Here is a 15550-nt window from a genome sequence, read left to right on the forward strand (position 1 = left end):
TATATTGGCTCGATATATTCCAATATTGTCAAGCAAGTCGCAAAGATTGGCTTAAATAATGTAATGAGCTACATTGTTATACTACTGACTAATATTATATTCATCTTACCTTCGAAAATCCGAAGTTGGGAGCGTTTGAAGACTGTTGGTTGATATCAAAGCGTTTGAAAACTGTAAACAAAACAGAAAAGATTTCATTACTAATTTTCATTGCATAAATTTTTTTTTCGAATTAAAAAAGACGCAAAACATTTGAGTTGCTTAAAATCCGAAGATATAATTCGCTTTAATACTAAACACTTACTGAACACTTTACTTATAAATGTGAATACAATTAATTATATAAATGAACTATTTCCACCTATAAAACTTTTTGTTAGTTCTCTTTATTACACTTATATATATTAAGTGTTTAATGTTCATATAAAGTTTATCGATATTGCTGCTCTTATACAACACTAGTAAGCTGTACTTGTATATATCGAAACTATCAGTATTAAGAAATGTTATATTTGTATGTAATTTAACATGTTGATATCGGAATTAGTTGCAAGTAACTTTCTAAGCACCTAACGACAAGATAGTCATTTCATCTCGATTCTCGAAAGCGATATCGTTGAAATTACGTGTGTACCGTGTATTGTCATTTAGCGAGAGATTACACACCCACGGGTTGTGTCCATAAAACAGTTAATACGAACATAATGCGTTCGGCATCGATAAGAAATTGTAGCGTTGCCGTTCAAAGTGAAATGCCACTTCAAAGGTATTTACACACTCGGCTAAATGTAAATGTTATACTGTTTTAAATGTAAATATTACTGTTTTTAGTTTTAATGCTATATTTAGTATTAGCTGTGCGAAAAGTTATTGTTTTTGCCTAAGTTACTCCTTAATATATTAGCTGTTTATCAGTGAAGATGTCGTCAAAATCGTTTCAGCTATTCCAGAGATTAGCGCGCACCAATAGACAGACAGAAAAGTAAAGTCGTTTGTGTATAACTAACGACTTTACTTTTAAATGTAATTAAGGTGGTGATTAGACTTATGAAAGAAATGCCGTTTCCCAAAAAAAAAAAAATATCATCGTACTCAGTTTGACTTTCGTTTAAAATTTAAACTCTACTCTATTTAACACACTATGAATGTTTTAATTAAAACTGTATTAGTTACATAAGCAATAACGCTGCACCGGTATGCAAACTTTAACGCAATATTGTAATCTTACTAATATAATAAAGGGGAAAGTCTGGATTAATGGATGTTTGTTACTTAATCACGCCAGAACGGCTGAACCGGCCTTAATGAAATTTGGAAATCACATAGGTTACCTTAAAGCAGTCACAGCTACGCTTGGAAACTAATAAATATTACATTCAAATAACATTAAGCCTAATATCAAACGACTAGAAATTCGAACAATTGACAATTTGAGCGGCCTAAGAGGAGATTAAATCTATTGGTTCGTTTCGATACTATAAGTATATCGAACGTTTGATGGTCTTTCTTGTACAATCGAGAAAACAATGTATTCGACATTTTTTAGATTTGAAATTAAATCTAGTGTCAAGAATCATCAAGATTCCAAAGTTAATTCAATTGGGTCTTATAGGGTATAGGATTGGATTGGATAGTATTTGATTTTAACTTAAAATACGATTTCATGAACTAAATATTATCACAATAAATCTTTTCGCGTTCTTATTATTCAATGTCTTACATGCAACTGATTAATTATTTACTAATGTCGAGCTTTAATTGTATGTAATATTACTTTAATAATTCTTGATTGAGAAAGTTATATTTACTATTCAGTATTTATATTTTAACCTATTTCAATCAAAAAAACAGCCAAGTGCAAGTCGGGCTGGCGCACAAAGGGTTCCGTACCATCTTTAAAGACGGTAAAAAATTAATGTCTGTGGTATGGATATGTATTCGCATTGGAACAGCGGGGTGGAATGTGTTCCAAACCCTCTCCCTAAAGGAAGAGGCCTTAGCCCAGCAGTGGGAAATTAAAAGGCTATCACTTTACTTTTCACTACTTTTTTTTTTAAATCCCTGTAATTTATACATTCGTTGAAATAAAACGTAGTTAAACAGATGTAAGATTAATTCTCCCGCTGAGTTTACACTTAACAATTTTGTGAAAGGATATTGTAATAGAGAATATTTAAACGGTTGTTGAAAGATGCGGTTGAGTTATGCAAGCGATTGATTGTGGTCTGCGGTTGGTTTATTGTAATATAGTTAAAGGGCGAATATTCGATACAAGTTGTTTGAATTTAGAATAAGTCTAATAACTATTCTAATTATTAGTGAAATAATAACGGCTTATATACAATATATACCGATGAGTATTATTAGTAAACTTGGTGCAAGTCCACACATACATACATATATGTTACCCATTAGCTCAGATGGCCCAGTTAGAACGCGTGCAACTTAACCGATGATTGCGGGTTCAAACCCAGGCAAGCATCACTATATATATGTGCTTAATTTGTGTTTATAATTCTCTCGTGCTCGGCGGTGAAGGAAAACATCGTGAGGAAACCTGCATGCGTCTCATTGCTGCCAGCGTGGTGGAATAAGTTCCAAACCCTCTCCTTAATGAAAGAGAAGCCCTCATCCCAGCAGTGGGAAATTTACAGGCTGTACTATTACTTTTTATGTTACCTAACAGGAACCACTCACTTATCATATACCTTTAGTAGTACAGGTCATTAAAAAGCAATACCTATTGTAATCTGAGTGAACCCGTCTCGCTACAGCCGAAGTAGAGAAATTCTTACAATACTAATGCAGACGAGAAGTGGTGACTGTTTACCAAGAGGTGGTCGATTTGCCAGTTCACCAATTTATTTTACATAAAAAAAATACATTTTCATATTTATACATCGTGTTGAAACATACATTTTATAGATAACCTTATTTGTAATCATTATCATTATTACTTTTGTGTATAATACATGAACATAAAGAAATGCTGATAATTTATTTTTCGCATTGTCAAATAGCCTATTCTAAGATATTGGAGTTCAAAAACAATCATGACATTTCAACGATGACACGAAATAAAACCTTGAAGGTATTTAACATCAATCACAATTTGTTATCTGTGGACATCCGGCACATCATACTAATCGTAATTATACAACCGCCGGCGAAATTCCGAGGCATTGTTCAAAAATCGATGTCACTGCAAGCACTTAGGGAACAAACATTGTTATAATTAATCGGTTATATCTATCGATACTTTCTCGGGCGGGTTGAAACATCGATAAACAATAACCGAGAGCGGGCACCCGATTATATTGATAAGATATCGAATAATTCCAGGCTCTAATGGACCCGCCGCAGAGTATAAGGAGATACTTTCTAAACTATCTTTAAAGGAGGATGGATTAGAATATTGATAACTTATAGCTCCGATAAAGGTTATATTTTTTGGTAATACTATCGTAGTCATCTTTATATATATATATATATATATATATATATATATATATATATATATATATATATATATATATTCGATTCGATTAATTCTCATCATTTCATTTTAGGACAGTATTTTCGTTACATTGAGATAATTTTTCTGCTAAGCATTTGACTAAGTAAATTTTTTGGTTTGCACTTGTTATGTTTGCATTTGTAATAAATTTCAATAACTAACTTATAATTTTATTTTAGAAAAATATTATTATTTTACAATTATTTTACACAAATATTATTTTACAATAACATATTACGTATTTAATAATTTAATTCATTTTGGTTAATTTTTAGATGTATGTTTGTGAATGAAATTTAGTATCAGGTAATAATTTATTCGGCTGATAATAGTAAAGTAAAATTAACCTCATATGCATATAATACTTAAATTAACTAAGTGTGACAATTTCGACGCATAAGTTTTTGATTTTGTATTCGGTTTTGTTGCTTCATACGTAACATACAGCGCTCTACATTTTAATTCATCTGAGCGGCTACCTTTCAAAACAATAATAAAAACATTATCTATGTTATATGCCAATTTATAGTATGCTGTTTTTAGTTATTTTTAATACAGATAACGGATACGTAATACTCGTAACCGAAATGAAATGATTTAAACAAGCACAGCTGAACCCTTACCTAACACATCCCAAAGATAAAGGCTTGCAATTATATCTAATAGAAATCTAATGGTTTACTCGTCTGAATATTAATCTGAGTCAGTACAAATCGCGCTCACGAACCTCTAACATGCTTCTAACTGATTCTAACGCGCGGTCGAAGGCACTAAGCATTTTGTTATGTTAAGTTTAACGATTACTTTATGCTTACGTGTGCTTGGAGATACCGTGTACTCTGCTTTGATTGAGTGTGTCATATTTACTTTTGTATATGAAATATTCGACCTTTAAATCGGTTCTAGGTATAATATTAAATATCTATTTTAAATAAGGAATGAAATTACATATAAAATAATGTACCGCGCGAAAATTTGTTTATTTTACTTGGTGGTAGGGCTTTGTGCAACCCGTCTTGGTAGGTAACACCCACTCATCAGTTATACTACCGCCACACAACAGTACTCAGTATTTTTGTGTTCCAGTTTGAAGGCTGAGTGAGCCAGTGTAACTACAGGCACAAGGGACATAACATCTTAGTTTCCAAGGTTGGCGGCACATTGACGATAAAAGGAATATTTACTATTTTTTAAAGTGTCATTGTCTATGGGTGATGGTGACCATTCATCAGGTGGCACATACGTTCGTCCGTATGTGGCACTTTACTATAAAAAATATATATAGACTTGAGATTACATATTTATTTCAAATAATAGATTAGTTACTAGATGTAGCTACTACTTTCGTTTAAACGAATACTTTTAAAATCAACATCTCAGGTTATTGTTTATAATCAAACTATCAAAGTTTTACACAAAATATTCTAACATAGATTAATATGACCTTCTTTCTTGTATAAACATTAAACATTCTAAGCAAAGTTCAATAGCACTGAGTTTTCATGTATTATTCGTCTCGTGTCCGGCGGTGAAGGAAAACATCGTGAGGTTAACTGCATATTTTGACTAAGTTTTGCCACATGTGTTACCACCCACCTGCATAAAATTTGCGTGATGAATTAAGCCGTGAAAAGGGGAAGGACTTTGCGGAAAGTTGTGACAATAAGCGCTCATTACAACACACTACACAAAAATAGGCTGTAAATTTCCCACTGCTGAGCTAAGGCGTTCTCTCCTATTGAGGAGGAGGTTTGGAACTTATTCCACCACGCTGTTCCAATGCGAGTTGGTGGAATACACACGTGGCTGAATTTCTATGAGATTAGACACATGCAGGTTTCTTCTTCAGGTCTCACGATGTTTTCCTTCACCGCCGAGCACGAGATGAATTATAAACACAAATTAAGCACATTAATATTCAGTGGTGCTTGCCTGCGTTTGAACCCAATCAATCATCGGTTAGGTTAGTTACATTACACTAAGGATTAAATTTCAATTCAACAAATTTATGAATACATCAATATTATGAAATAAGAATGTTGAAATTATATTTTTCTTATTGAAATAAAATATAATATCAAATACTGAAAGCCATTTACTTTATTTAATAGTTAACCGAAATAAGGCGATTTGTAATTTATTTTATAAACAGTTTAAACTTAAATAAACCTAAATGAGCATTCGCATCGTCATGGTTAAGTTAATTAATTAAGGTTCGTACTATCGTTTCAAATGCGTCCGCTAATCAATTCTAAGTACTAACCGCTTAAAACCTATCGTCCACCGATGACGCGCTATACAATATTTAATGCTTACGGTAACTAATGTTTTATCAATGATCATGTACAGATGGCATAAAAAATTTAAATATAGTAGAATTGACTGTTATTATTGTAATTAGTGATGAATAACAGTTATACAAAATCTTTATGTAATTTTCTGATCTTCATGTACTTTTAAAAACTATAATCCAGTTGTACTAGTATCGCTGCAACAAGTGTAATTAAAAAAAATGCAGAGGAATTGATAACCTCCTCCTTTTTGAAGTCGGTTGAAAATACAAGAGATTCTATCGTGGTCTGTAATAAATGTATCTATGGGTTTTTTTCCGATCGTATTTGATTTACCGTCATATTTTCCCAGAGGGTGGAGGGATCTACCTACGAAGTTTCATGAGATTAGCTGTTGAAATAATAAATGGTTATTAAAAGCTGGCCAATTTTCTCGGTTGACTCGATTTTTCAACTGTAATTTTAAAAAAAAATCGAATTCTAAATTCAAATAATTAACGTATTAGTCTATATTATTCACGATTTAGTGGACAATAAGGCTGAACGTTCATTCATTTAGCATTTGACTGCGGTATTCAATAATGGACGTATAAGTATTATAAGGTTTTTAATAGTTACGAGTTGAACGGTAATGATTACTTTTACTAGCTATTAATTATGATGATGTTGTTACTTAACAAAAGGACAAAATATTACTATGTGAAATTCTTTTAAAGTCAATCAATCAATCAGCGTTTTGAAGTTAATTTTGATTATTTTACGAATGCTATTAAGGCGCTGTCATTATTTTTCTACACTAAAAAATATATTATATAACATATTATACATTACTTATTGTACGAAAAATTTGCGACGAAAACTGTGTTCTATAAGACTTGATAATTAATTGAATTCAAAAATAGAATGCAATAAAAGCAAGTTTAATAAATTTTCAAATATAAATATTTCACACAGAACATCCTTTGCTTGCATTAAAAATGAGCTCAAAACTGCGCGCGCGCATCCAATCACACATAGTGGCAATGGTGGCGGGCGACAGAAATAACCGGGCGCGATTGACGAGATACATACCATTATGGCCTAACGAACATCTCAATTTAGCCAACCACCTGCCTAGCTCGCTTTAAATAAACTTGCCATTTGCCAGTTCGATGGAATTCGGTAAGATGCCCTAGGTATAGATTTCAACCAGTTTTATAGAGAAATCTCTCAACTGGTTTATTTTTTCAATAAAATCGACGATGTTTTACAATTATGAGTGGACCGTTTTAAGTTATTTAATTATTTGTGTTAGTAATTTAGTGGGAAATTAACTGCTGTTTGTTTTAGTAATTTTATTGTTAAATTTAGGTTTACGGTTTGTGTAATAAATAAGACAATATAAAAACGAAAATTCCGGTTTTGAAGTTTGGAATTTGATTGTTACTTTGTTTTTGATAGATTAATACTATTGAAATTCTAAAATATTATTTTAGTATTGCATTCTGTAAATAACTTATGGCTCTCCTTTTCTGATGAGGAAAATATTTCTAGGGTGATTCACTACACAATTTCTGCATCGGTTTGTTTTTAAATGTGTATAATATATACCTTATTACTAATTAATTCTCTATTATAAGTAAAACAATCTTCTAGTTTTCCGATACTAAAAAGTATCCTAATTATTATCAAATCCTCTTAACAGTCATTCGAGAAAAAGTGTAACGTGAGAAAAAGGTACAAAGTCCAAATAAAAATCGATTTAATTGTCAAGTCTGCCAGTAGACACCAAAAAGGATTTAAGCGATTCCTATATCAAGTATAAAACAATTGAATTTTGTTTAATTCAAAACAATTTCTGTGGCCAAATTCTATGACTAGTCAGCACAGAAACAGTGTAACACCAGAGAAAGGTTAGATCGTTATTTAAGACGTTAACAGTGCTTACAAATGCCATCTTAATTACGGAGCCGAATGTCTATTACAAGCAGGCCGTGTAGCGAATTGGTAATCTTGCAAAATCATTAGATCGAACCGAAAAGCCATTACGTTCACACATGACCTAAAGTTCTACAATTAATAGACCAGCGAACTGATAGACAATGGACTTATTTACGTAGAACCCGAAAAGGCATCGCACGAACATTTCTCGTGCGGAGTATAGGACCATTTCTTTTGTAGTAATTGCCAATACGATTTGCATAAGCAGTCCCATTCGGCCGCGTTTTCATGGTACATGCGGTCACATAGCGTATAGGATACCGAGATTAAGCCCGCAGGTTTACAGTCTGGAATTTAACTGAAAACTATATTGACCAAATTTGACAAAATTTAAAATGTATTGGATGATATTGACTTTAAAATATAAGTAGGTAACTTTTGTAATTAAATCAATAATTTATGACTATCAGAAACAAACAGATAGGTAGTTAGAGTAAAGTAATCTTGTAACAAGTTAACTAAATATATCAAGACAACTAGAAATTATCTGTAAGGCCCTCGTCAACAGTGGTTTAATAGCCTAGAGCGTCAGGAGGAGTTATCGGATCTTAATCCATCGTACTTTCTACGATAGTGGATTTAGTGGTAAATTTGGTCATATACATTGTAATGTCAAATGAATTGTAAATATTCAGTACTTAGAATAATTTCAAATGGCGTTTCGTTCAATCAATATTGGCCTGTCTTAAAATATATAGTTTTAGTATTTAATATCGGGATGATTAGGTAAGATTACGTTGATGTTAAATTGATAAAGAATTAAAGGAAACACAATATCCGTCCAACCGCTAATCTAATCAAACGTCGCAAAATTCGTCAAATAAAATTCAAATTTCGTTCCATGTTTATTTTTCTGAAAATAAAAACAAAAAAAGTTCTTCAATTAGGTATGTAATAAATCGAAAAAAATGTAAAAATAATATGTTTAAAAATGCACTCTGTTTGTTACGAAACCCCATCAAAATGCCGATCTGATACACAAGCTGTCAAAACATTACAGTTAAGCTCATCTATCAAGCGGCACCGCAATTATCGTTTCACACGCGTCAACTAAATTAGCCAGTCATTTCGGTGTGAAGACGTCACATTAGCAGCATCGCTCGAAGGTCCGTGTAGGCTTCATTTATATTTTTGTCAATATTTGTAATTATAACTTTCTTTTCTGTATTTATTTGAGTTACAAGCTGCTCTTTATCTTTCGATCGAACAGCTTTGCCAAATATTATAAAAAAATTGCGTGCATGAAATTTCCCGTTATAGCCCAATAGTAATAAATTAATGAACTCCATATTGTTTTAGGTCTTTTTTAAATTTTACAGGATGTTCTAACTTTATACTAGATCTATCTCTATATTTATTTCTACCGCCTAACTTGAATATTGATCATAGGATTGTTCCGGTTTGAAGTAAGCCAGTATATTATTACTCAGACAAGGAATGACATGAATGATGAATTTAGACAATTAAATCTTTTGCCATACTGAAATACATAAATACATTTAAATCAAGGGCGCAAGGTATCCGTTTCTATAATAAAATTCCGCAGACATTTTTAACTTTGGCGTTTCGTAAGTCACAAATCGTTTATAAAAAATACATTGGTAAAAAAGGCGTATTACTCGATACAAGATTTTGTAGATGATAAAAAAGCGTGGAATTAATACCTGTTGACTTCCATGAGTTTCTCGCCGGTTCTTCTCGGTAGAATCTACTTTCCGAACCGGTGGTAGCTTCACTTAATTGTTAATTGACGATTCAAAAGTGCTTGTAAAATCCCACTTGAATAAAGTTTATTTCGATTTGATTTGATATGACAATATTGATTAATTGAATAGTTTATTTTGTATAAATTGACATGTATTTCAAAGAGTTTGTTTCGACCTTGATTTCTGCCTAAACGACTGTACCATTTTAGCATACCTCGATCTCAGCATTTGTACTTAGTGTCTGAATCGAGATTACATTTATTCGGTACCTATTCAGGTTATCTCTGTAATATCTGATAGTATTAAACATTTCTGTTAATTTATTCGACTTGATTAAACTTAATTTATTGTTGTGTAGCTTTCGTTACGTACGTATTGAAAATAAAGATATTATTACCAACTATGCTAACAATTAGTGTTTCAGCGATTATCCAAGAAATTGATTTATCAACGCTTTTTTAATTAAATAAATAAATTATAGTTGAGTTGTTTGTTACAATTTTTAGATCAACTGAATTTTAACCAATGGACAACCATTGGTTAAAATTCAGCATACGATGATATACCTATATGTATGAACCCACAAGGGTTCATACATATAGGTATATCATCGTATGCTCGGTGGTGGAGACGAATACGTCGGAAGAAAATTTGCCATGATACAGAGTATTTACAAACCCCTACTAAAGCAGCGTGATGGAATGATACAGTTCTTATTTTAAATAAATGGATATTTCTGTGTTTAACCCTGTTAGTCACTTTCCTACAATTTTTCATGTAAAATGCAACGCAAATGATAAATTTTATATAATTACTGCGTTGGATTTTACGCCTTTTCAAATATTCCTTTAGTCAGGATCGAAAATATATCTCTTATATAGTTACTCATTAAATTTCGAATTTATGTCTAATTAGAATAATCTTTATTTAACTGCAAAAAATATGTACTTAAATAATCATTATAATTTTGAGTCATCATAGTTAGAAATATGTTTCTATTACTTTGAGGAATTATCTACAAATTTTTTTATCACACATTTTCTTAGATATTGTTATGCACTTTTTAAAAATAATATTCATAATGGTTCGAATTAAATAAATACACGTTGTTAATGTTTAGATATAGTTAATGCTCAAACATACACATTTATAATAGCGTGAGCTACAATAATTGCTATCAGTAAGTTTATCAATAGAACAGTAAGCCATCATATGTAATTATCATCGAATTTATTGACTTCCGAACACCTGTTCGTAGAAGGCAATAAATGATCAGTTAGGAAGCTTTTCGCAAGACGCACGCACAATTATTATTTATTTTATAATTATTCGCTTCCCTTGACATTTGTTTTTAAACACTAGGTTCGTTAGTTATTTATATTATATTATATAGATTTTTTATAACCATGGCGTATTTTTATATAATTATACGATTCTTGATGAATGGTATGGCTGTGTTTGATCTTTTATCATAGTTTTTGGGAAAGGCTTTAACATATATAAAATATATGTTTGAAATTCATTGAGCCTTGTAAGTTTTCCTTGACATATATGTTTCTAGATGAGTATATTTAAACATACTTTTTGCTATACAATATAAAGACTTTGTATTGTTGTCTTTATCATCATTTAAGACAAAGTAATTTATACTTCTCAGAACACCAATGACTGCAACCATTCTGTATTTATATAAATTTTGCTTTTCTTTTAATAATAGTGGTGAGTTTCGTTGAAAAAAAAACATATATGGAAAGATAAGAGAATACGTTACTAGAGGGTAGATGGTGACAATTAGACATTTCATAATATCAATCGAACGATCTACTATGGTTGAATTTATTACAGAATAGATTAAAAGTATTGTTTTTCGCCGTGAAAAATTATTTTCCGTAGCTAGATCGCCAGTGACTACTTTTTAAAATATCTTACTTCTGAACTAAACGTTCTCTCCTTTTTTCAAATTTGGAATTGATTCTATCGTGTTGCTCCGATGCGAATTGGTTCACTTACGACTTAAGACTTCTCAAAATATAAATAAACTAAACGGTTATTATACAACTATTGAGATCCTTTGGCGATAGTCAGTATATCTAGGAAATGAAATGGTCCCTTTTTGATTTGCGTTCTTTATTATATTCTAATTCGTAAGTAATGTATAACAAGGAATAGTTACTTTTTCTTAACTTTTATATTTTGAAGCGGCTGAATAACAACATATTTTTATATTCAGTAATGGATTTTAAACTTAATTAGAATATTAAAAACGACAAATTCAAGCATTAAAATATGACATTATTGAGTGACGTTTGATAGTAAATTAACGGTGGCATAGTTTTATAAACGTTTTAAAATTACAAATGGCTTCAAACACAAACAGTACACGAATGTATTTGTCAAAACAAATTACAAACGAGAGCGGACGCATTCGTACCGTGTTCTTTTAATCGACATTATGTATTTATCGATATGAATAAATACAGGTCATTCGATTTATAAATCAAGTTTGAAATCGATTTCAACAAGTGGCTATTAATTAAGTTGTAGTAAGATTAGAAATTAGATAGTTGGGCGGTGATCGCGTTTGATAATATATAGTGCGGGGCGAGTGCAGGCTGTGATACAAATTTCTATTATTCCAATGGAGTCCTTGTAACAGAATTTTGATTGCAGACGTTGTCAAGGACTGGTTTACACACACATATATAGTACATAAGTGTGTGTGTAGTTGTTACAAAACTAGAATACATAAAGCATATTATTAAACATAAGATTACATAGATGATAAAAAGGCGTGGAACTAATACTTGTTCACTTTCAGGCAGGATATATTTTATATAATTGTATTTAACTTTGTATTTGTATTTTAAATGTTGGGAAAGAGTAACTATTGAGTTTCATGCCGGTTCGTCTTGGTAGAACAACAATACAACCGATGGAAACTTTACTTAATAAAAGTTCTGTAAGATGATGATTCAAATGTGTTTATAAAAGGCTATTTGATATATAATATCAAATATCAATTTGATCTATAGAACGTTCGGAGAGACCAGATGCAGACTAAAGACTTTACGTGTTTTCCGAGGCATGAGTGTATAACACTGCCAACATGCATACTCCATTCCGTTTCATTTTGATTCCTGGATTTGAACCTGAGACCTCATGATCTGTAAGTCTAGTAAACCATCGAGGCTATTGTTATTCTATTATTTCAATACAAGAACTATTGTTGTATACCTTTATGACCGTTTCAATAGTATGAATAAATTTACTTTGGAGTGTACGTTACTACCAAGTTGTTCATGCTGACATCGGCTGCACAATAACAGGAATCTCGAGGTTAAGACGGATTTATATATGTATATTTATATGAAATCATGCACCTACATATTCGATGTATTCTGATAAACAATTCTAATAAAACAAGGAATTTGTAGTACAGATGTACTGGTTTATACAAGATAATTTATACTAATGCTTGAATATAACATAATTAAAAAGTATTAAACTTATATCGAATGATGCAGCATGTTTCGAAAAAGGTTTTACTATATAACATTATTATAAAAGATAATAGGCTTCATAATTTCCCCCGCCTTAAATTTAGACTATTGACAAACAAAACTAATTCATGTTCTTGTGTATATTATATTGATATCAAAATTAAGTATAAGATACAATGCTTGTTACTTCCAATACAATACTAAAACAATTTTTTTAGTTTATTGTGTCAGATAACATGGTCATGGGATTTCCTTGATTAAGTTTGGAATTTTTTGTTCGTCATATTGTTAGATGGATTGGGAAATGGGTGACATATATGTGGAAACCTCTATCTATAGATATTAGTACAACAAGAAATATTAATTATGTAACTTTAAATGAACAATGTCCTATCTACCTAGGGAACTACGTTGTGATGTCCCTTTTGCTACAGGTACAATGTCCCATTCACTCTTCAAACCGAAAGACAATAATTCTAAATATTAGCTGATATTTGGCGACAAATGAAAGAACATAACCCACCCAGGCCGCATTTTCCTACCAAATTCTACAATTAATTTCACAGCTTAATTAAACATTTCCCTAACTTAACCTTGAGTCATATAAAGATAGAAAAACTTGCTAACTTCATATATTATATTCCCGCAACTTTAAAAATATTTTTTTCATTTTCTATTCAAATGGACAATGTTCTTTTTTTTATATACTGTATGCGTTTATTGAACTACAAATTATTCAGAACCCTGGATGAAAATCAATATTGCATTGAAAATCTTCATGACATTTATGAATAAATAATTACATATTCAAATAAAATTAAACATAAAGTTAGTTGTTAAAGAAAGTATAATCAATTACAATTAACTATTTCAACTATCAACAGTCCTAAGGTCAATTCGTATTTGCAATCGAAAACATACGCAATCGCACATAAATCATTAATATCACTAAATTGGCTGTCAACTTAAGACAAACAAAAATTGCGGGATAAACGTGAATGAAATATGATATCCCTTTTTATCAATTCAACTATCAATAATTATTAAACGAAGATTGAGTCATCAATTTTGAATCTGTAATCGTCATGTCAGCGCAACACATCACCAGCACGCTGTCTCCGTCAAGGCTATACCATATTGTATGTTATATTTGTATAGACATCATCTCCTCGTTAATGCAATTATATATTTTGTAAGTTATATCTTTTTATAATCAAATTTACACAAACTCAATGACATGAGAATTGGTTTCTAATAAATATTGTTATTTTTAGGTACGTCCCCTTTATGTATATATAAGCACGTATTAAAATACAAACATACAGCCAACATATGAATTTATTTACTGAACAAGAATTTTAAACATAAATATAGGTTCCAATTTTATTATTTTAATGCTAATAAATCAAAATATTAAAGAAACAAAAAACTATTTACTTCAACAACTATTTTAGTATCTATACATATTAAAAACAATGATATAATATTGTATAATACTTTTAAAATTATGTTCATGTTCACAACTAATATTATACAAAGATATGAATCTATAAAATCTGTGCTAATATTATAATTGTGAAAGTAAGTTGCCTTCTACGACTAAACCACTGAATCGATTTCGTTGAAATTTTGTACAAATGCACATTTTATGCCTAACGCCAGACTATCAACCACACAAAACTGGGGGTGAGAACTAGTATAACGTAATATATAAAATTAAAAGAAATAAAAAAAAATTAAAAATTCTATGTTGTCCTATTCAATTAACGTATAATACTTTATAATAAAATTAATTGTATTAATAACACAAAAGGTATTGTTAATATAAAATCCGTATACCCTGAAGCTCAGAGTGACCTCACATTTCACAAGAGTTAAACTAACTTTGTTAAAACAATTGAAAGCGAGAACCGTTTATAATTCGATGTGAGGTCATGTCACTGTATGTTAATGGCGATTGATGATTGTATGAATGTAATACATGTATTTGATTGACCTTGTCAACGCGGGACCTTATAACTACATTGGTACAAAAGACTTTGAAAAAGGTGCTAAGATATAACAGTAAAAAGGTTAACCTAAATCTGAATATGAGACCGTATTCGCCAGACTAAAAAAAATCAAAAAAAAAATTAAAGTATCAGTTTTAGTTTTTTTATAGAAAATATTACAATCGGTATTTACGCTTAACGCTTAAGACTTAGGTACGTTTGGGTTTGTATATATTATATTTTTAAATATAAAAAACAAATTAGGTAAGCAAAAAAAGTTTTAAGAATCATGAATATACTATATATCTATAGTAATACTGTATGAAAAGGTTACTCTGTCTTTCTGTCTGTCTGTAACATTTCTCGGCTAAGCCATTGAACCGATTTTGATGAGATTTGTTATGAAACAAGCTTGAACCCTAAGGAAGGGTATAATTTTTTATATCTACCTAAAACTTCAAAGAAAAAATTAAATTAGTATTAGTAGTTCAGACTCATATCTTTAATTTCGAATAAAGGAATAATTTAAAAAAAGAACGAAAAATTCCGTAGATTAAGAAAAGAT

The 15550-nt window shown here is 30.7% G+C and overlaps 1 protein-coding gene across 1 annotated transcript in view; it reads right to left on the bottom strand.

The window, feature by feature from the left end:
• LOC124538734 overlaps nt 1-15550 on the bottom strand; it is a 138274-nt gene that overhangs the window by 57707 nt on the left and 65017 nt on the right. The window contains exon 4 of the mRNA XM_047115905.1: nt 110-171. Within this exon, the coding sequence (XP_046971861.1) occupies nt 110-171 (62 nt within the window). The remainder of the gene's footprint in view (nt 1-109; nt 172-15550) is intronic.

This window comes from Vanessa cardui, chromosome 21 (assembly GCF_905220365.1).
Source record: "Vanessa cardui chromosome 21, ilVanCard2.1, whole genome shotgun sequence".
NCBI classification, from domain to species: domain Eukaryota; kingdom Metazoa; phylum Arthropoda; class Insecta; order Lepidoptera; family Nymphalidae; genus Vanessa; species Vanessa cardui.